General features: G+C 41.6%; 1 protein-coding gene across 1 annotated transcript in view; it reads left to right on the top strand.

Annotated features, from left to right (window-relative positions):
- Window positions 1-23,822, top strand: part of ush2a (Usher syndrome 2A (autosomal recessive, mild)) — a 256,938-nt gene that overhangs the window by 140,376 nt on the left and 92,740 nt on the right. The window contains exons 49-59 of the mRNA XM_078160648.1: window positions 8,877-9,595; window positions 10,019-10,188; window positions 10,280-10,446; window positions 10,580-10,668; window positions 13,727-14,061; window positions 15,852-16,007; window positions 16,710-16,873; window positions 17,065-17,274; window positions 19,961-20,163; window positions 20,255-20,367; window positions 22,090-22,312. Coding sequence (XP_078016774.1) covers window positions 8,877-9,595; window positions 10,019-10,188; window positions 10,280-10,446; window positions 10,580-10,668; window positions 13,727-14,061; window positions 15,852-16,007; window positions 16,710-16,873; window positions 17,065-17,274; window positions 19,961-20,163; window positions 20,255-20,367; window positions 22,090-22,312 — 2,549 coding nt within the window. The remainder of the gene's footprint in view (window positions 1-8,876; window positions 9,596-10,018; window positions 10,189-10,279; window positions 10,447-10,579; window positions 10,669-13,726; window positions 14,062-15,851; window positions 16,008-16,709; window positions 16,874-17,064; window positions 17,275-19,960; window positions 20,164-20,254; window positions 20,368-22,089; window positions 22,313-23,822) is intronic.

Here is a 23,822-nt window from a genome sequence, read left to right as displayed (position 1 = left end):
GCAAATCAGTCAGCATTAATCAATAATGAGCAGTCTAAAATAGGCCTGCCCCCTGAAAGTCAGAGATTGGACCCCTCAGTCGACTGAGATTCTTCAAGTCGAGCAGTCCTCGTTGCTTGTGTTTTTTGCCAGTCAGTTTGCAGTGCACTTCTGGGGATGTTTCAGCCCCCTGATTTTGCTGCAGAGTGAGCGCTCTGTACTTTCACACTGCTCTTTGGTACAGGCAGCTGCATACGCCGAGGCAGCTGACCAGAGGAGGAGAGGCTTTGCCCTGTAAGGCTCCGAAATCACGTTATTTTCTCTGCGTAGAGGTGGTGAATTCTAGTGTCTGCAAAAAATGTTGCACATTTCCGATCTGTTGTTAATGAGTTAGCTTGTTTACTATATTACATGAATGTCACTGTTCTGAACGGCCCACTAAACCGCCTTCCGACTTTAAAACACTATATGGGAAAAAAAGGATCAGAAAATCTGATTCGACTGGTATATTTCTGATTTGTGTACAGCCCTACCCTAAAATAGGGTTGGGTGATATATTGGTTATACTCAAGTGATCATGGCTTCTTCCACGTGGGATGTATAACATGACTCTATCATGAACATTGGTTATAAATATGTCACAACATTTTTTTAGGTCACCACCACAAATATGAATCTGTTTATCACATGCAACGTCCATCCCCAATCCATCCAGACCACTCTCCTGGGCGATAGTGTGTGAACAGGCAAGGCACGTGGTTTCGCGTGGTTTCGGATCTGCAGGGTTCCAGGCTGTAACCATTTAGTTGCTTCTTATGACCATGGATCACCAGTGCAACTTGCAGATATTACTAATATATGAACTTGAGAGCTAGGGGCGGCACAGTGATGCAGTGTTTAGCACTGTCGTCTCACAGCAGGAGGGTTCCAGGTTCAAACTGGCTGTCCAGCTGGGGGCATACTTTGAGGAGTTTGCATGTTTTTCTAGGTTCTCTGGCTTCCTCCCACAGTCCAAAGACATGCAGGTTACTTGGTGACTCTAAATTGCCTGTAGGTGTGACTGAGAGCGTGCTTAGTGTTAGCTAGGATACCTCTGGCAACCCTCAACAGGATAAGCAGTTACGGATAATGAGTGAATGAATGAAATAACCTGGAGAGTTGTTAGTTTGTTTCCTGCTCACAGTGAATATATCCTTACAGCTGACAGCGCCGCACTAACCACTCATATCTAACTGTTGACCAGAATATTCATGTTCATCAACACTTTCCGGTCCAAGAGCCGGGTACTTCAGAATCAAAGCACCAGTTGTTCCCTTTTGATTTATGTCATTACAACAACACTTTATTTAACTTTATTAGAGCAGTAGTTTGTTTTGTAGTTTAGTATGTTAGTAGTCTATATTAGTTTAGAGGCGATTTTAAAATATCAATATATATTGTGTATATATATCGTGTATGTGATGTAGTCTAAAAATATTGTCCAGGCCTCGAGACTCTAAAAGCAGGCATCAATATTTCTGCTTCTAAAACACAAAGGCACCAAACATTGGGAATGCTACTGAGACCCCAACTCATGGGGCCATACAGTATAACAAATGATTATGTATTGTGTGAGTGCATGTGAAATGGATGAGTCTGTTTTCCTTTCTGCCCTGTCAGTCCTTTATACACATCCATCCCTTTTCACAGCTCCCTGTGTCATTGTCATCTTAATAAATTACTCACAATTACATGTCACATCTTACAATTGAATCTTACATCCAGTCACGGATGTAGAGTACCTACTATTGTGTCCAATCATTTTAAAGTATGCATAAAAAAATCTTTTACCATAATAATAGAATACATGATAGATATGGAAGCTTTTAATAAGAAGGGATTTAAACCCATGATGGGAGAAAGCCAAGTGCGGCCAGATTGGATTTTCAAACATTGATGTGTAATTTGTCACCATAAACCCATCCTCTCGTCATCTTGGCAGTGACAGGAAAGGCTGCATTCCCCTCCTAATCTCCTCTCCCACACGCTTCAAGAAATGACAACCTTAGCAGGCACTTTTACATTTCATTCAGTATGATTTCATGTCTCGTAAGGCCCAGAGTTATTATGAAATTTTATGTTGTCTTAGTCCAGCGCAGTTCATACTTACAGTGTTCACTCTTACAAAAGAGTAAAGTACTCATACAAACATCTTACACATGCTCAAGTGACACATAGATCTTAACAAACATGTTTTTATAGTGCCATCCTTTGGGTTTTACCCCTTTAGGAAGAGTTCCCCTGAACCTCATGTGTGCTTGGACATGTTAGCTGTGACCTTGCAAGGTTTCCACTTTGTTACTGACCTATAAATACTATACTGTATGTTGACATTGACCTTCATTAACAATAAGGATTCACGTATATATTACTTTTATACTCTCCTTCACTCTTTTTCATATACTTTTTTTTTCTTGTCTTTGATCATTTTTCCTCCAACTCTTTGTGCTCAAGCATGTAAAGACAGAAGGACAGAGCAGGTTTCACCTCTTCTATTTGACGGACTAGCCCTTAAGTATTTACGAGAGCGTCAGAAGGGGAGGGAATATAGAAAAAAAGAATGTAAGAAATTGAAAGGAAAAAGCGAGGAAAGAAAAATGGAGAGAGCAAAAAGGTAAAATGAGGAATTGAGGAAAAAAGAGGACGAGAAGAAAAGAGAAGGCTAATGACAGAACAGAGGAAGAGAGAGACCCACGCTTCCTCCTCTCCTTTTTATCATTCCATTAAAGTTTTATATCCATCTTTTTAATGTAATTTGGTCCCTATGAATTCCTGCCGCTGCGGAACAGACAGACGGCTCCTGTGAACATAAACTCTAGCCGTGTTGGACAGCTCCCTTTCCTCTGTCTACTCCCATGTTCACACTAGCTAAGTGATCTAAGAGAGAGAGAGAGAGAGAGAGAGTGTGTGTGTCTGTGAGGAGACGTGTGTATGTGTGTTATAAAGTGTTATAGGGAGTATGAATAAAGCACCGTTTTGACAAAATGATCTTAGCCAAGCAGTCTTAGAAAGTAAGCCTGTGTGTGTGTGTGTGTGTGTGTGTGTGTGTGAACATTAAAGAAGCACTGTTTAACTAAATTGAACTTAAAGCAGAAAGTGAGAGAGAATAAGCACGAAGGAGAAAAATGCCGCAGAAATTAGGTTAGAGATAATGACAGAACACAAAGAATTCATGTTATTTAATGAATGAGTGACTGCATTCATAAAATAATAATAAGCCTACCTTATTTCCCAGTATTCTCCAGTATATTTTCCAGGGGGAATGTTAAGCATAATCCCTTTGAGATATAGCTGGAATATTTTAAGAAACTATTACACATTCATTACCTGAACATCTATTTACATGTTGCTCTGTTATATATACCGTCAGAACCAATGGGAAAATTACATTTCTGTAAATAAAAATAATATAATTCCTCAGCAGTCACAGAGTTTTGTAATATTTTTAGAATTCCTGCTAAACCGAATCAATTCCCACAGATTTGAATATATTCCCACATAGTATTTTTTATGCCATATATTACTTTGCACTGTTTAGTTCTCTTTCTGTGGCACATGGATGCATTAGAAGGTTACCTGGCATTTAGTAAATCACCCCAAATAGTCAGTGTCTGAAAAGGTTACTGAAAATTTTGAATGATTGACATTTCAGGTATCGTGATGGTAGTAGTTACTTAAAGGCTAATGTACATCTCATATACTCGTGACGTTATACAAATCAAGCTCCTGACCTTGGTCATGCATCATCCTCTTTCTCACTGCCTCTTTCAGTGTCTCCTAAAGCAGAAATGACATTAAATAATCTTTAGAAAAAGCAAAGATATGAAATGCAATGTAAATTCTCACCGTATTGCTTGTCACGTTTTGACACCATGTCATAAGCATCTTGATTACAGTAAAGCTCAGCGTTTGTCCTCATTATGACTCCTAGGAGCCTCGACTCACCTTCAAAAGCCCAGTCACCCACATACACACACTCACAAACACACACACACACACACACACATGCACGCACAGGACCCTGTGAGAGGCTAAAAATAATACCCTTCCTCTTCTCTTCACATGGATACACACAGATGTACACACTTACATCTACACGGGCCCTTACCTACACATGCACACAAATATGCACAAGGAGGTACATAACATGTATGCACACACACACACGCACACACACACACACACACACACACACTCCTCCCTTCCCCTCTCCCAGCATGTCAGTTGATTGTGTTATTACTATGCTAACCAAATCCTTATAAATGTGATTTAAGGCTTGGCGGCCCCGCACTCCTGTTTTAGCCTTCTGCTACTGTGTTTTACTGGAGAGAGGAGGAGTAACAGTGGGAGGTGTGGAGGGAGGGATGAAGGGAGAGGGGAAAGAAAGAGGAAAAGGCATGGGGGAATGAAGAGGTCGGAGAGGTGGGGAAGAGAGAAAAGGATGAGTGAGAGACAAGGGAAAAGAAGAACAGTTGGGAAGGGGAGGACAAGAGATGGGAAAATGGAGGAGTTCAGCGAGAAGGCGAAAAAAAGAGATAAGGAGTCGGGAAAGCAGAGAGAGTGGGGTTGCTACGCATTCCCTCAACACTCGTTCCCTCCTATCCAGAGAGCAGTAAAGCGTCAGTAAAATAAAAAAAGGAAAAAAGCATCACCTGCATCTTAAATGAAAATTTCAATTGAAAAACTTAACAGCCCTTCAAATTGCAGAATTTTACACGCGCCAGTAAAGCCTAAATAACACTCAACACTTAGAGGGAGAGGTGGACGGGGGGAGGGGAGTGGGAATGAGGGAGGAATGGGGGGTGACAACGGGGGTTATTTTGGGTGGTTGACGGGAGCTGGATCAAGGTGACTCCATTGTGTTTTGTGGTATAACAATTGCTTTTGAGGACTTTATATCTTTTAAATGTGTGTTTTTTCATGTCTGTTGGAACCGACAAACACTTTGATCAGGCAGACCGAAGGAATTACAGTGAAGCAGACAAATAGACAGAAGGTCTAATTAGACAAACAGGTAGAGAGACACCTTAACCCTCCAAAGATGGACGAGAACGCAGTGAGGTGCTCAGACAGGCCGGCAGATAGGCACATAGACAGACAGGGCTCCTTGGTTATTCGTGGGGTTCAGTGGACCTTTGGTGGTAATTGAATCAGTGTGAGTGCTGAGTAGAGCTAGCATAAAAACCTGTTAACCCAAAAGGTCAACTCTCTGCATTGTTTATTTAGCAGGGAGACCAGAGAGAGAGGAAGCGAAAGAGGGAGAGAGACCGCGACACAAAGCGCAAGTAACAGAGAGGGACAGAGGAAAATGAGAGAGAGGTAGAGAGGGGGAGGGAAGGAAGGGGTCAGAGAGAGGAAGAGAGAAGAAGGAAGAGACAGACAGACAGACAGAGGGAGAGATGTAAATAGAAAGAAAGACGGCTTGTTGGTGGGACAATTTGTGATCTGTAAAATCAGCCAAGCTTTACATTACCATTTTTATGCTGTTGTTTATTTGTGTGGGAGATAGAACTAAAAATGTGCGTGTGACTTACTGTCTGGCTGCCATTTTAATGTATTTTTTAATCTCACTTGTTATGAGTCTCTCTGTTTCTGACTGTACATCATATTGTGTGTGCACATGTGGTCAAACTTCATGCCAGTTTTTTTATGTTGCCTTATTTATCAGTAAATAGAAATGGGGGTCATTGGGGTCCATCAGTAAATTCACCAAAAACAAGACTTTTCATATGATTTTAACTTTTTAAAAGGGTTTACCTGCTTTCCTTTGTTTGTGTTTTGGTAACAAATTACAATATGAGTTGTAAAATATGGGAGACATCCTAAAAAAGGTTATCACAGTATTCAAATTAATAGGGATGCACCAATGTTGAAATTATGGGCAGATACTGATGTTTAAAATAACAATTTGGGCGGTAGCCAATAGCCAGTAGCTGATACTGATGTTTTTTCTATTGTTGCATAGCTTGTGTTTGTTGTTATTTATTTCCCCTTTTGTGCCAGGTAAACAAAGAAATCTACACCATAAAATATAACTCAACTGTTTCAAAGTAATTTAAACGAATGAGCACAAATTTGATGATACATATTTATGAAACAACCTTTAATCTAATCATTAACATGAAAAATGTCTTTTAACCTTTTTTACGATATATATCATAACTCCTTTAATATCTATTTTATATTACTTTAAAAACATCATTAAGTATCTTGTTCACTAAACTCTATTAGTTTCTTGCCAAAACTACATTTTACAAGATTACATTGAACTCATCATGAGAACACTATAATTTACTTTAGACTAATACTCATTTTTACTGAAAAGAGCTTGAACGCATCATAACGCAGCTCAGTGCGACCTCTGTGAGCTGTTAGCTGCGGCCTCCAGCTGCTAACAGCTAATGCTTACTAGCTCCCCTCCTGCCAATTTCAACACAAGTTTATTGTTCACAATATAGCATTATCAGGGAAACAACAGGGTGCGTCCTCAATCACAGGGATAGTGAGTTTTCTGTTCCCTTAATCCTGAAGGTGTCCCAGTGAAGATCTCTCACACTCACTGTTTTTCTTGTACCTGCTGATTAATTCAAGTTTGTGGCCATTAGATCTGAGCTCTGCTTTTTAGCCTGCTCACACCGATCTGACACAACAGAAAAACACTGGTGAATGCCATCTTATTTGCAATAGGTCAATGACAGTCAGTAAGGTGAATATTGACCGATAACGATGTTCAGCCAATTAATTAGAGCATCCCTACAAATTGAATATGAGGCAAAGCATTAGAATTTTGAAAAGCGTTATAAGCACTGCTATAAACTTTTAGGGATAGCCGAAGTATCTTTGGCCAAACACTGAATGTTGTTTGTCATCCCAGTCTATATGAAGTAAGGCCCAACAATTAGTAGATGGTCTGCAAAATACACATTCTTACACAACTGCTGTCTTATGTGCAGGCATGCTGACATACACATATACATGCTTGCACGCTTTATCTCTCACACACACAGTCATGCACGCACACTCTCAACCGCTCATCTTCTTTCACCCTGTCTCTCACACACACACACACACACACACACACACACACACACACACACACACACACACACACACCGCCATCTGGGAAAGCCGTTAGCGGTTAGCGGTAGCACTTAGCGACGCAGCACGCTCCCTCAGTCCGCTCAGTCACCTTGATCTGCTTGCCCTTCACACAGCACCATTACTGCTATACTGCATCACTGTGGGTGTGGGCATGTGAGTGTGTGTCAGGAAGAGTGTGTGTCTACGTATACGGACATGCATCTGTGTGTGTCCATTATAGAGCAGTACAGTGGGATGTAAATGCCGGGGGAGGAGGGGGGAAGGGGCATTACCTTCAAATGAGCTACCGTGGAGTGAAATATCCCCCTGACTAGTCTTGTAGGGTCTTATCCGTGCATGGACATGTGCACATCATGTGACTGTGTGTGTGCATGTGGCCTTCTGATGTGCGTCTCTGTCTCCCTGCATACTTCTAGTGCTGGTGAGGACCATTTCATTTCCTGGACATAAGAGTTTAAGACACTCCTAGGCATTGAGAATGGTGGTGAACATAAATACACAGTAGACCCAAATTACAAATCTAGTCGCTCTCAGAGACCACAGCTGTGGTTCTGTGAAAAAGGTCTTGGTCGTAAATGTGATACATTTACAATCAATTTGGTCTCCTGACCTGAAGTTTCGTAAATGTTCCAAGTAATTACCAAACTTATGGGTCATATGTATGGCTGGGGGTTGTTTAAATAACTATGATGCCAGTATCGATACCAGTACCATTAACATGATACTGATAGCAACAGAATACTTTCTTCAATACCCATTAATGTGAATGGAGTGGCATGTAGTATAGCCATACTTTTGAACGTTTCTCGGTACACTGCACTGCCAACTCTGTCAGTACATCCGACTTGACTTCACCACACCACAGACTGCATGAGTTGTAGCAACTGCTGCTGCAGGATTGCGAACTCTGCACCAGAAACAGTTGTGAGGGTCTACCCTGCCACCACACGCACACACGACGACAGGGCTAACTGCAAGCATCACACAGCTAACATTACCTAAGGGCTATTACTGGATTTAATGACAGAGTCAGGCCGTGTCAGTATCCCTGTGAGTATGTTAGGGCAGTTTAACACCTCAGTGTTGGATGTTAGCCACTGCTGCTGTGTTAGCTTGTGCTAACCGGGCAGAGTTTGCCTGAAGGAGAGTGGCTCTGGGGATAGCAGCAGCAAAAAGTTTGCTGATCTGGTGGGGTTGTGTTGGGATCACACTCCCATGGCAGGTATCATTTGACTGGAGATATTTTGATACTACTTGGAACTGGGTTACTTCAGCTGATAACTTACAGGTATCGAATATCAATACTCAGCCCTAGTCACATGAGTGTGTTTGCATGCATGTGCATGTCATATATTTGTTTTTAGCAAAACCAGTGCGAAGTTTGACTACATTGTTTCCAGCAGTCCAGCCTGGTATACACATGACCTCCTCAGTTCTCTACTGAAAGATGCACACACTCACATTCAAACACAAGAATGGTATAAGTCCACAAATACAATATTGGTTTGCTCAGGGAGAAACAGAAAGTTGAAGAGAGTTTTCATATTAATCCCTTGGACAGGGATGGTAAAATCACTCTTTGTCCTTCTGATGTCATTCTTGACGTTACTTGTCAAATAATTCTTAAGAACAAATCCCCCTCCTCTCTCTTCTCTCACTCTTTTCTAAACACGCACATAGAGAGCATATTTATCTCTTGCCCTTTTTTTCTTTTCCCCTCCTTGTCTCTTTATCGATTTCTTTCTCTCTACCTGCAGGTCCAGGACCAGTGGACACTCCAGCTGTATCCAGGCTCCATCCTAGAAGTGTAACAATTACCTGGGTTCCTCCCTCTCAACCAAATGGCCTCATCACCAATTATACCCTCTATCTTCGCCCCAGATTTATTGCTTCTTTAGATTTTAAACCCAGCTCAGCCTCCAGCACAACTCAACTCAGCTTCAGCTCAGGTCGTAACCCAAGCCTAGTGCCCAGCACTGAGGCTGCATATCTCAACACGGGTCATAACCTCAGGCCACCATCCAGTCTTCCCACCCCGGGCTCAAGCCACATCTCCATGTCCACCATCAGCACGGGCAGTAATGAAAGCTCAAGCACGATCCAAAGCACTAGACCCAACCTCCTTTCTAACCCTTTCTCTAGCTTGATGCCTGGTGTCACAGAAGACAATCACATCCAGTCTACTGGTGTAAGCAATGCAAGCCAAGGCCCTACTTCCATCTCATTTAACCCCACTCAGCCCAATACTGCCAGCGTAAACCCAAGCTCCAATCTTTTACTCTCAAACCCAGAGCACAATGCAGCCAGCTCTAATACTGAACATAATCTAAAACAAGACTCCCTCCACAGACCCATTTCTGATTTAACTGGTGCAGCTTCAGATTTAAGTCCATCCCTTCTATCAGTCACTGTTCCAGGGAACACTACGAGCTACACTTTCCTCGACCTGCTGTCATACCAGACCTACAGCCTCAAGGTACAAAATATTACAATGATACTATGTTATAATACAATACTGCAGTGTGTAGTGTGATAGATTAAACATTGTATTATGCATTTACAAAAATGCAATTACATATTTATTACATATACAATAACAAGATTTTTTTTATTGGTAGTTCAATATTCATACAGTCATAGATGATACTGAATTTCAAAATGTCACTGCACCCATTATTTTTGTGGCGGTTCCACTTTAATAGTTATTGTATCAGGCAGTTAAAGGTGTCAGATTTATTTATTGACTGAGAAATACCAGTAGAATAAATCATGTTATAAACTGTTCTTATCACTATATAATTGATGATTTACTGATGAAAGAAAACTGCTAGTTTTACAATGATAACATGAGAAACATGTATCACATTATGATGTGACAAAATTGTTTTCCAACATCTAGCTGGAGGCGTGCACTACTGTGGGTTGTTCGGCGTCTAGGATGTCTCAGGACTTCCGAACCCTCCCAGCTCCTCCTGAAGGGGTTCCTGCACCTCACCTTTACTCCGACACCCCCACCTCTGTTCTCCTGTCCTGGGGTGCACCGGAGTTGAGCAATGGACTGTTGGAGCGGTGAGATTTGATCACATACACACACTTCAGTCCCTCTGTGATACTCCTACTATTTGTATATAAATTGTATTGTATCTTATACTGGGCGAAGGTGGCTGATTGAACGCAGAGTTGCTGGGACCAAACAAGTCTCCACAGTGGGCCATCTCCCACCAGACCCTCCCCCGCTTTCCTACCTTGACTCTTCATCTGCTCTCAGTCCCTGGACCAGCTACCAGTATCGACTCGTGCTCTATAATCAGGCTGGCAACACCACAGGTCAGATCACTTTTATGATCTTAAATGAAATTAAATAGAATTTGACTAAGATTTGTGTATGTTAAAGATAAGTGCTTCCACTCTTTGTTTTTCACAGTACGATCTTTAACCTCATATTGTTCCATACATGCAGGACCCTGGGTCAATATCACCACCAAACCTTCTCGTCCAGCTGGTCTCAGTCCACCGAGGGTGAAGGTCTTGGGGCCAGAGTCACTCCAGGTGTGGGCACCTTTTGTGAAGCTTACTTCTGTCAGGTTCACTTAAAACCTCTTGGATCTGGCATGAGTGTGGCTGAAGCACACAAATAAACTCCAAGTCAGCTTTGTTACTTCTGATAGTGAATTACAATATCTCCTGTTACATTCAGCAGATAGAAGGTTTAAGAATCTCAGTAGGAGCCATTAGAATTCAAAAAGTGTTTGTTTCTTTAAACAGAAAATACACAAAACATATAATGCAACTTCAGTCACTCAGAGTAGAAAAGACAAAGCAATGTCACACTGATTCCTCTGTCTTTCCTTCTTGGGATTTAATGAGAAAGAAAAACATTCAACTCAAGGTCCCCTTCAGAAAATGGGAGGGGCTGTGACCCTGTCTGAGGCAGCTTCCTTCCTGTCGGCCATTTTGAAGGAGGGGCCAGAGTTAAATTCCACCACTGGCTAATCCCACATCAAGGCACATCAATGAAAGCCACTGAAACAATATTGTGTGCATGCACACACACACATAGTTAGGCGCACATACACATGCACTCACAGCCCTGCACTAATGCTAACTGCAGAAAAATGCTAATGCCTGTCATCATTTCAGAACCGCCCCTGTCATCTCTGCAGCGGCACAGCTTTAGGGGTCATAGGTCCAAGCGGGAAAGTGTTCCTTCCTGGTTGTTGCTAATTGGACAGACAGGCAGGCTGCTTCCTGGTTACCAATTGACCTTGACAACACAGACAGGGTTTTGAGTATCTCTCTTCATTCTCAAAATGGTTTATTTTTCACATTACTTCTTGCACATCAAGGTATTCACTTTGTCTTGACCATGTCTTGCCTGTTTTGCACGTATTCCTAATATTCAGTGATACTCTTAACGCAAACCCTAGTGAATGTCCGCTCTTCTGATAATTCGGTGGCATCTCTTATTTACAGTGTCCTTTTGGCTTCATCAGATTGTGATTCTGTCAGGGATAAAGATCGACACATAGATTGTTGTAATTCAGGCTTTTTATTGGACTATGATGGCAGAAAAAGACCTAAGCAAAGCAAAAAAAAAAAATCACACATACAAAATAGCTTTTTTGTACACACTTTTGTAATTCTACAGATATTGTGCCTGTGTTCAGAGGTTTGGTACAAAAAAACTTCAAAGAAGGACAGATAATGTCCGAGAAGGTAAGCACTCTAAATGTATGTGTCTGATTCTTTATTAGTGTCTGATTCACAGCTAGAAGAGATTAGTTTCTCATGCTCACACTTGTTATCTCTACTGGGACAGTTGTGCTTTTGTTGGTACAATAGTTAGTTACTCTGAAGGGATATTGATTCATTTCAAATTAAACCAGCAATTTTATTTCAGTCTCATTTGGATCTGTGACCCATTGCAGATATTTTTAGGTAACTTTTTTCACCACCAATCAGAATAAACACAGTCAGAGATTCAGGACCTGATCCCAAACCCTGAGACTTTGTTTGCAGGATAACAATATAAATTTACCTTAATATGGAAGTGATAACGTTGATGTATGAATCAATAGATTGTAAAATGTGATTGTCAGCTGCAGAGGTTGGCACACGCTCAGTGTCTTTGAGTTTTTGCTGAATATAATAGCACGGATACACAAAGGCACACACACACACCACATACACCATGCCCTAACACACACACACACACACACACACACACACACAAACACACCTATTCTCTCACACTACCAACTTTATCATCTGTCTTTCTCTCACTCTCTCACTCACTCGTATACACATAAACACATACAAATACACACACACACACACATACTGTACTGGCCTTAGCCCCAGTGCTCCGTGTCAGCCCAGGGTCTCTGCTGTCTTCACCATCTCCAGATTACATCAGGCTATTCAATCTGTAAATGACTTCCACCACAAAGCACACCCAACACGCACTTTGGGAAATGAGCTACCTAACTCAACATGACCCTGCCCATATGTGGTTGGGTGTGTGTGTGTGTGTGTGTGTGTGTGTGTGTCCTGTATCACCTCACAGTGTCACTTGTTAAATGAATATCAAGGTTGCATGAGAAGTAATTATTCTTGACGTTCATTCATAATACTCTCATCAACATTGACCACTTAATCACCTAAACTCATAAGTCTCAACAAGCTCTGAACTGATCAGTTATTGTACATGACAGTCTGTATCCATAAATGTGTTAGAGCATATGTGTGTGCACGTGTGCTTACGCAGTGGTTCAATTTAGGTTTTACTGTGTGATTGTATTTGAATGTATAAACGAAACGTTTATTGTATAGATATGTGTAATCCAAACGTGTAGTGGTGTGTGTGTTTGTAAGTATGTGTGGTACCATTTGTGTGTGTGCCAGTTACCTTCATCTTCACTCTGAAATGCTGACAGACTGAACTGTTTCCAAATCAGATGCAGTGCTCGACGACAGCAAGCTTTTGTTTTTGCATGCAGCAATTCCATTACCAGCCGTTTTCATTATTTTAGCATGGTGTTTGTGCACGTGCGCGTGTTTGTGTGTGTGTATGCCCTGTTTTAAATTTGATGAAAGGAATCTTCTGCTCAAGTCAAAGTCAGGTTATCTGTCCCCACAAGAGTTTAACTAACACACACATACACACACACCGTGACCATCCCGAAGCACGACATTCACACACCCAGGTGACAATGTATGCACACACAGATACTACCTGCATGATATCACTGCTAACACTCAACTGACCACATACATTCACACTGTGAGGCAGATATGCATTTGCATGAGCACACACTGCAAGATCTGCACACGCGCATACACACACACACACACACACACACACACACAAACACTGTGCCATGACTTCCTGTAGTTCATCCATCTAAAAGCTTTCTGCCGTCCTCAGCATGCCGAGAACATTTCCGATGCCCAGCCAACCAATGAGATGACTTTTCTGGGATAATGATAGGACAGTTAGAAGGATTAAGTGAACTGGGCCTTTAGTTTTCTCTGCGCTCTGATTTATCCCAATACTGTATTTAAAATGAACAACCCAGAACTTAAATGTAACACATTTATGTTTCAGGTCACATGGTCTCCCCCTCTTATTCCCAATGGAGAAATCCACGGCTATGAGATCCGCCTCCCAGAACCCCGCATCTTCCACAACAGTGGCAATGCTTCTGAGCTCAATGTCACAATAACGGACCTCATTCCATATACAAACTACAGTATTACTTTGTTGGCATGTTCCAACGGAGGTGGCCATGTTGGAGGATGTACAGAAAGCCTGCCCACGCCTGCTACCACATTCCAGTCAGTCCCTGAAGGCCTTGAACCACTGTCCGTAGTGGCAGTCAGCGAGTCCTTCCTGGCCATTTCCTGGCAACCACCAAGTAGGCCCAACGGACCTAACATCAGGTAAGATGGATATTACACAAAAAAACATATATTTTATGAGTTAGATTGCATTCCAAAGGCCAGCTGTTGTGTCACCACATGTCACCTATGTGTCATCCAAAACGTTGTACTTGAACACATCGCAGAGACTACAGCCAACAAGTATGTGTGTTCTGTGCCTACGTGAAAGGAAATAACTCCATAGCAGCAGGTGGCAATTATCCGTATTCTTCACTCAAAAAGGGAAACCGAAAGACTGGCTGGATGGATTACAGATACTAGTTAGCACATTGAATGCTCAAATGGATGCTGAAAGAACAAAGCATATCTACCGTATGCCAGCAAACAATAACTCAAACAATTAGAAGCTGTTTCTGTTAATGGCAAGAAAATAATTTTACCTAATATAATAAGTTTGTTTGTATCTCACGCCCTCTTGACTAGCTGTTTGTTTACTTTCCTCACTTCCGATTAGACAAAAGCCAGCTAGTGTCAGCAGTGAGAGACACACTGTAAAACCTAGGCCTGCAGACACTCACTGACAACCCGAAATTGACCAAAAGCCGACCATTGGCTTAATGTGTCAGGGCCCTAAATTGAAGGTATATTGGTGAGACACTGATATGCAACAATGCCCTGTCACAGATGAATTATCTTGGCTTTCTTTCTCATCAGCAGTGCAGTCAACTTGCGTGTGCTCGATTGTACCACTAGTAAAAAATATCCCAGTAAATAACATGAGCCATCTGTTGTCTAAACTTGTGTACACACAAGAACAACATAAAGTACAAAATGGCAGAAGAGGGATTGAACTACTTTGATTTTACATTTACACCATTCACCAGCAATCTTTACATGATTCTGCCAACATTCCCACTGTGAATCAGATGTGTAACTGCTTTCAGAATGCACAGAAACAAATTGCTTCTATTGATTCCTGGTGGTTGTGAGAATTTAACCAAATGAAAGAAAAGTAAGAAGCCAATGTGCATCCAAAAACCAATGCTTCTAATGAAGAGCTAATAGGAGTGGACCCCAATCTGTGTAACCATCACAGCTTTACATAATTTGAATCGGCCCTGCGGTTTTATTCATTAGCGAAAGCCCAAAGTTAGAAACCTGGCAGCCAAGACTGAAATCTACAGCGTGTTGTTATTGAGAAACACATTCTGGAGATGTTCAATTGTTGCTGGAAAACCTAAGCAAACAAGCAGATAGTAACACGTTAACAAGCTGCTAACATGAGTGCCCTGGTAATGAGCTAAGTGTTGTGCATTTTTTAATCAGTATTTTCTCAGTCCTAATGCACATTCTGGTCCGTTTTGTTCTGTCCTGTTCTACTCTGTCGGTGATTAGGCCTAAAATAAAGGTCCATTTTCCTGGCAGGCGATTAAAATGCATGAGCCCGTCTCTCTGTTCTGCTCTGCTCAGCTCTGTGTGTTTGTCTAAGTGGGTTTGTTAAAAGGCGGCATTAAGCCCTTCTCTTCTGATTACAGCAGAAATTAGCATCACTGTGGGGAGAGGAAAACACAAACCCTGCAGAAAAAAACAACAGAGGGAGGGGCGCTGGGAGGGAGGGGTGAGATACAGTGAACGCAAAAGAATAGAGATGATGAAAAACAGCAGAAGAGGAGGAAATGAGCGATAAGGAAAAGAGTCAGTCGAAAATTATGTGTGTATGTGTGTGTGTCTTGCCATGTGGGTACGGTGTGCTCATACTGGAGCATTTGCCAACATGTGTTGGGTGTTAATGCATTCCTAAACATCCAACCATGTGTGTGTGTTTTCCTTCATTCAAATTTCCCCTTCAGATACAAGTTGCTCAGACGTAAAACCCACCAGCCCCTGGCCATCGCCACGGTCCCTACGGTAACAGCCATGTCCCCTCCCCCCACTGAAGATCTCCATCGCTGGCTTCATGTTTACTCCGGCACCAAATTGTTCTACCAAGATAAAGGCCTAAGCAGGTGAGATTACTGAAATGAGCTCTAGAGCAAACGCCGGCGCCGCAGCAAACCGTGTGTGCAGAGCCGATCGGCGAGCTGCCGCTGATGCCGATCTTTTAATACCGCTCAAAGATACATTAAGCAAATATCCCAAAGAATTAAATTGTTTTTCACACAGCGTCCCCTAATCTCAGTTTGGCACTTGGTGGAAGCTAATTTTTTTTCCCTCTATGCTTGCTAAACGGCTCTGGGTGTGCTCTTTTCGGGTTTGTGTCTCTACTGTGCTTTATTCACGCAGCACACTGACAAACTTTTAAACGTGTCAGCACTTTTCACTTTGGATTTTTTTTTCAATTATGTCCTAGAATGTACTTTATGAGAAAGTAATTTGTGTTTGTTTAACAGAAGTCACTGTATTAGCAGGAGTAACAGCAACTTTAAAGTGAACAGATTGATAAAGGATTGATAGAGCATCACTGTCATGTCTGTTATTTCTCTTAGTTCCTTCAATGAAGGATTGACTCACAAGTCAGTTCTTGCACCAACAGCTGGTCTATAGTTGCATTTGTTTTATTTTCTTACCCAAGATATGTTGAATGATCGATAGAAGAAACTACTTTTTTCAGCCTTTTATTCAGAATCCATTTGTTGCTTTTAACTCACAAGGAAAGTAAAACATTTTGTTGCCCCCTTACCAAAAACACAAGTCTCGTTTCTCAACAGATTCACCCGTTACCAGTACCAGTTAGTGGTGTATAATGACGTGGGCTATTCCTCAGGAGAGATTGTAACCGCGGTGACCATGGCGGGGGTTCCCCACCATCCTCCGTCTCTGTCTGCCCACGCTATCAATCACACTGCTGTACAGGTCAACTGGACACAACCCTGTAAGATTACCCTCTCTCTTAAACACACATACTCAAACACACACAGTCACGAAGGACTTCTATGGCTACATATTCTGTGAATGTTGTTCTGTGACCTGACAATTATCATAAAAGTGAAAATAGAGATTCAAAATTATGTTTTTTTTTCCGGCCCCCTCACTCTTCTCCCTCTGTCTTTGTGTCTTTATCAGCTTTGCAAGACCTACAGGGCGAGGTGGAATCTTACATTCTGACAATAGCGTCTGTCGAGTCAAGTCAAATCTTGACTTTCCCTCCTGAGATCATCTCCACAGTGATAAGTGACCTCTGGCCCAGTACCACATATCTGTTATCATTACAGGCATCCAACGGAGCACATAACACAACTAAGGCAACAGTAAACGTCACCACAGAGGATGGAGGTATGTGTATATTTGTGTGATATTTGGCCAACAGTTTATTGTAGGAATTGGTTAAAATTTGCCTTCTTTCCCCGGAGATGTGTAAGCTGTATTTATGAGCGTGTCATGTACAGTACGTAAATTCAATACATCCAAGAGGGGTGTCTGTGTTAATGTGTGCTTCTCTGCAACTCTGTGCTTCACAGGCGATGTTAAACACATCATGTAGTGAGGCATGAAATCAATACAAAGTGTGTGTGTGAGGCAGATTTAAGGTGTTGTAAAATGCTTGTTGGCACCACGCGCAGAGAAACACACGCGAACCGCACACATACCCACACACACAAGCAGTGTTCTACCTGTCAGACAAGACGGCAAACATGGCTGGCCCCATGTCTTTACAGCACAGTTACAACACATGCTATAATCTTATCCAAAAAGTTAAACTAGATATTCTGTAATTATAAAAAAAAAGTTAAATACTATCTTCCATCAAAATATGCTGTGACATCATTACAACACATGTCTTTATTGGAGGTCTCACTCTCAATATTTGTAAAATGAACACCTGTAACTTTATCAGGATGTAAAATCTGGAGCTCTGAGAGAGTGTATTAACCAGAATCTGAGCAAAGTATAGATTCTCAGATCTACCGGTATTTCCCTCTTCAAGCAGGGTCAGCTTTTACTATCTTTAGCTATGAACTGCACAGGCTATCTAACTGTCATCATGACTTTTTTCTCCATTTCCCTCTCCAACTCTCAGCCAAGTCTCTCAGCAGTTAAGGGTTAGCTTTCAAATCACTCTGTGTAATCATATGTCAGAGACCGTTCGCTCTGTCTGTTATTTTCTTCCAGTCTTCATCTCCATCCCGATCCCTCTTTCCAACCGTCTCCCTGTCTCTTTTTCCCCTTCACAGTTCTCTTTCCTTTTCAATATAATCATATGTCAGAGGCCTCTCTCTTTCCCTCTAATCTGAGCAGTATAATAAAAAGTGCATTAAAAACATTAGAAAATCATTAGGTGCTAAAGGCAAAGCACGGCTCGTTTAACTGAGAGGGCTCTGGAGGTAATTTCATTATTTTACAGCCATAAGAGTACACACACACATACACACACACACACACACACACACACACACACACACACACACACGTAGACCAAGGCCAAATATATTTTAACTAATGCAGCTCAACCCTACCAACCATCCTAACATGGCCTGCAATCTATAGGGCAATGCTAACATCAGGACTAATTGGCAAGAAAAATGTGTGTGCGTGTGTGTGTGTGTGTGTGTGTGTGTATGAGTAAAAGGGGCTCAGTGTGCAGTATTGCGTTGATAATGCCATCCTGCAGTAAATGAAATGTAGAGCAGTAGGTTGGGTTTAGGTAAGTGCATTGGCAGCAAATGAATTGGGTTAACTTCTCTTAGCTGAGTGCATTTTCACTTAGAATAATAGATGGAGTCTGTGTGATTACCTCTCTCACACACCATCGCTCATATTCTCGTCCTCTGTTTGGTTCTCTTTCTCACTTTTCTACACACAACTTTATTTTGTTATACACTTAAATTAACAATATTCTGAGCTCTCTCTTCCACTCTTTGACTTTTTCATTTCGCCCACAGTGTCTCTATATCTTCTCTCGCTGATTAGCTCTTGTCCTTTATTTGTCAGATTTTCCCGTGTCCTTCACTGTCTCTGTCATTCATGCCTTCCTTTTGCCTCTGCGTCTGCAACTCATTTTCTATATTATATATTATATACATCTATATATATATCTATCTATATCTATATATATTCTATATTCTTTATTATAAAAGTTTCAGTTTATTATCAGTGTCCTTTGTGGATGTGTTTAAAGAGAATGTTTTGTAGGAGTGAACTCAGGGAATTAAAGAAAGTCGTGGAATTTGATCGTCAGGACAATGAAAAAGAGAGAATATTAATGACACAATACACAAAGGTTGACATTATCATTCACTATTACCTATAAGACCAATAAAACATGAGGGAGTGAGCTGATTATTCAGAATCAGTCTATTATTCTAGTGAAATGCACTCAGGTAAGTGAAGTTGACCCAATTCATTTGCTGCCAATGCACCTACCTAAACCCAGCCCACTGCTCTACATTTCATTTACTGCTAGATAGCATTATCAACGCAATTCTGCACACATAGAGACACACAGGTGGTTTCCCTCCCTCTCTAACACACACTTATAGTCACCCTGTCTTGCATGCACACCAACACACGTGTGGTTCTCTGTCATGCACACAAACATACACTCTGTGTCCATCTTCATCTCTTCCCCTTGTTAAAAGAGTGTGTCCATAGAGAATGCTACATATCTATTATAGAATGTCAGTAGCACATACTGGGGACCACATAGTCCTCACTGGCACAACATGGTTAAGGGGTTTACAAGCAGTTTTTAAATGAATTTGGGTGAAAATCTGCCTCTGAAAATCATTATGGCGATCCAGTTTTTTGCAGCGCTGTTCTTTCTGTACCGCACTAGTTGAGATAGCCTGCATGGCAAAGCTCACATGTGATGTTGAGAGCATTTGTTTCATACCACAACTCAAGCATGCATGTTTAAATATGAGCATATCTCATATTTTTATATCTTCAAGCTGTAAAATGTCTTGTTGTTCTATAAGAAATAAATTATTTTGGGTGTCTGTACTCACATGTGCATCCTCAGAGCCAGACGGGATGTCTGCCCCAGAGGTGGTTCCAGTTAACAGCAGCACAGTCCGTGTGCTCTGGCTACCTCCTACACGACCCAATGGAGCAGTTACTGGTTACTACATCTATCTTAATGACCGTCTTCATGGCAGCGTAGACAACAGCTCAGGGTCCTACCTGCTGGGGGACTTGCTGCCTTTTACTGTCTACAACGTGCAGGTACACACACAAACAGAGGCAGATATGCAAACCCAAACACAGACATTAGAGAGTGTGTTATTTTTTTGTCTGCTGTGTTTGTGTATTTCAGGTGGGGGTGTGTACTGTGTATGCATGTGTGCGGAGTAATGTTACTCAGACAACTACAGTAGAGGACATGCCTGCTGACCTGGCCCCGCCCCAGGCACACGTGATCAGTCCCAGGTAATACAAAGACGTTCTGACAGTTTCTGGAAGAAAATACACAAACTAAACCATTTTGAGAGTGTTGTCATTTCTAGTTTTATACTTTACTTAATAGCTTTCGGTTTGACTGTATTAATCGTTAATGTTTATCAGCAGTGCAAAAGGTTAGTTTGCATGTTTGACACAACAGAATCAATACATCTGGGACAAACAGAGTAACAGTGGTAGAGCTATTTTGTCTGCAGCACAAGATGTAGGCTATTAGTAAAAAGTGTATGGTATGAAAATGTAATTTTAATTAGCACTAGTAACCAGTATATCAATAATAAATATCATTATTAAAACTGTTTTGTTGTTACACAGTTTCAGTTGTACTTTACAACCAGATCTGTGGGCAAAGGGACTATAACCATATTTTTTCTTGCTACTTAAAAACCTGCAGTTTTTGAAGACACAGCAATTGTTGCATGTTTTTGTCTAAAGTAGTCTGTCAAGATTGAAATACTGAATACAGTATTCAGAAAAAAATACTGATAAACCATTTACACTTTCTGCATACACTAAAGCTATATTCTAAAAGCTACGTTTGGTAACTTTTAGGAAAATAACTTTGTCATAACTGCTGAAACTGTCACTGTATTCACACAGTAGTGCAAGAGACAGATAATCTGTAAAAACAAAATCATGTTTCTCCTCCTCGTAGTGCTTCTAATGGCTTTTGCTAGAATTTACGGGGCTAAAGGAAAACAGCCAATCAGAGCTAAGGAGTCTTGGACGCCACTGTCAATCATGTCAATCACTGTTAGTGAACTGCAGCCAAACTAGGCCGCAATTATCAAATATGAACCATGATTCTGTTCCTGCATTGCCTATTTCTCACCTCAGATGTTTTCAGCATGGTAGCCAGGTCACAAAACGTTCTCATTTTACAGCTAAAAAGTACACTAAAATATGATTCTTCAAGTATTTGAGGGAAGAAATAGGTAATACAGTAACAGAATCTTGATTGATATTTGATCAGCGTTGCCTAGATTGACAGTTTAACCACAGTTCATGAGCAGTGATTGACATAATTGACAGCTGCTTTAGAGACTCCTATAGCAAATGCCACTAGATTCACTACAAGGAAGCAGCGAAAATCTATTTTTTCCACAGATTATCTGTCTCATGTACTGGTGAGTCAATATAGTGACAGTTTCAGCAAATGGGATAAAAAGTTGTTTTTATAAAAGTTACCTACTACAGCTTTATTTGTATTTTGACATTATAATGTAATCCGATTACGCAGAAGTTTCCAAAATTAATAAAATATGATGGTAAACTGACATTTTATTTGCAGTCAGTTAGATTTATTGACCCTTAAAATGCTCTTCTTCTCCCGTGTGACTTAAGTCTCAGTGTTTCAAATCTTGCATTTGAGCAGGAAGTGGTGATTTGTGGCTTATTTCCTGTCTAGGAGCGTGTGGAAGTTGTAACTCTACGTGTTACTACACAGGTCTATCCCTTGCCAAAGATGTCAGAGATAAAAAAGAGGAAAATCAATAGTGAGAAGTGTATAAAGACACACACACACACCCTGACACTGTAACTCAACTTTGTCAGGCATTAACCATGCGCGAATGCATGTGTGTGTGAGTGTTCGAGCATGACAAAGTTTTTGTGTGTGTCCCGGTAGTGTGAAAGGAGTGTGAAGGAGAACATACCCCCATCCCTCTTTCTCTCTCTCTGTCTCTCTATCAGGGTGGTGAGGTTGGACTGGTCCCATCCAGGCAGACCCAGTGGGATAATGCTTGGCTATGCTGTCTTAAGACGGACCCTGAGGTCATGTGGGTCAACAGGGGCCACATCCTCTGTGGGGGAAGAGGCAGGAGGTGCAGGTGGTGTAAGGTTCAGATGTTCCTACCTGCAGTGTCCTGCCGGTCACGGTGTGTGTGGGATGTCCTGCTTCCATCCTGACATTCAGGTGATTATGCTCTGGTCATGAAGTGCTGTATTCTGTATGAGGTGGGGCTATGGAATAATCTTCATCCAGATTATTGATCACTCATCAGTGGCGGCTGCTGGTCTTTCAAACAGGGGAAGCTCACTTCAAGTTTACATCATAAAAGTTGTCATATTGTAGTGAGGCAGTAACTTATAAAAGGAGCATTTGATTGAAGCTGTTTTTCAACCACACTCATGCCATAGAACCACAGCAAAACACACCTCAAAGATTTTCAGATGGGTGAAAAGACCTGTTACTTTTCCCCACCCTTTGCACCAAATCAATCTGAGGCGTTGATCTGCCCTGCTGTTTAACTCTAAGTTTCTCCTCGTAAGGAAGACTATCAAATGGCTTCGCCAAAATCCGGTCGACAATATTCAAATTGTCTGCCATTATGTGCAGCTTGCTAGCTCACTCGCTAGCTGGGGCTGCTGCGCGAGGCTAGTGTGACCGCCTGTGAGTGCTTTGGGACAGTTGAGGGGCTCACAGCAGCACCCGCTGCTCGTTGGGAACAGTAACTGCAGAGCGACAGAAGTCAGAGTCTCCAAACACGAGTACAGTCTCCAATAACACCAGAAAAAGATGCTAGATTTGTCGCTAGTTGTTTTTAACAAAGAAAAAGTCACTAAGAGGATTGGAAAAGTCTCCAGATCAACTCGGAACAACGGAATGAAACTTGAAAAATGCTCCGGTGGTGGTTTATATTTCAAGATCGCTGATTCGCTCATTTCGCTGTCAATCGAAAAGGGATTCAGCCTCAGACAGATCATCCAATCATCATGCAGAAGCTCAGCGTCCAGGCCAGCCGAGGCCAGCCCACTGCCCCATAGACCCCCAGAGATGCTGAGCGTCTGATGGGCGGGACAAAACCGAGCATTTATCCAATGACTGTCTAGTTTCGCTGCAGTGGAACAACCCACTCTATGCTTCCCCACTGAAGTCTTTGGACGCTGAGCTTCCACTGTTTAATGCACTGTGACGCTACGGGAATGAATGAGAGAAAGTCGCGTCAGTGACCTGTGATAAGTAGCTGATTCTGAACAAAAGTTGAACGCGTTCTAGCGCATATTTAGTCAATGAAATGTAAACACAACAGTACATATTTGACCACTTATTTTTTGACATTTTAGGGGAAGCTGAGCTTCCCTTGCAGTCTTAGAGCAATCGCCACTCTCACTCATCACATACATTTTGCATGGATGATCCTTGCATTACTTGCAATACTGTAACACTACTTGGCTGAAGGAGGTTTAAAGCAATCCGATATTGATTGTTTTGAATGGGGACTGCATTTTTCATTTTGTATCAAAATTGAGTCTCCCCTCGAACAACACACACTTCTGTATGCAACATGTAATGAAAGTGTGTTGTTGACATATACAACATAATGTCTTAAAAAGCAAACATAACACAGATGTTGTTTATGGGTGCACTGAGTGATGCATGTTGGGGGTCAGTATTTCTCCTCTCTCCTGCTCGGCTCTGTTAT

This window comes from Epinephelus lanceolatus, chromosome 2 (assembly GCF_041903045.1).
Source record: "Epinephelus lanceolatus isolate andai-2023 chromosome 2, ASM4190304v1, whole genome shotgun sequence".
NCBI classification, from domain to species: domain Eukaryota; kingdom Metazoa; phylum Chordata; class Actinopteri; order Perciformes; family Serranidae; genus Epinephelus; species Epinephelus lanceolatus.
This window is presented reverse-complemented; position numbering and strand designations above follow the sequence as displayed.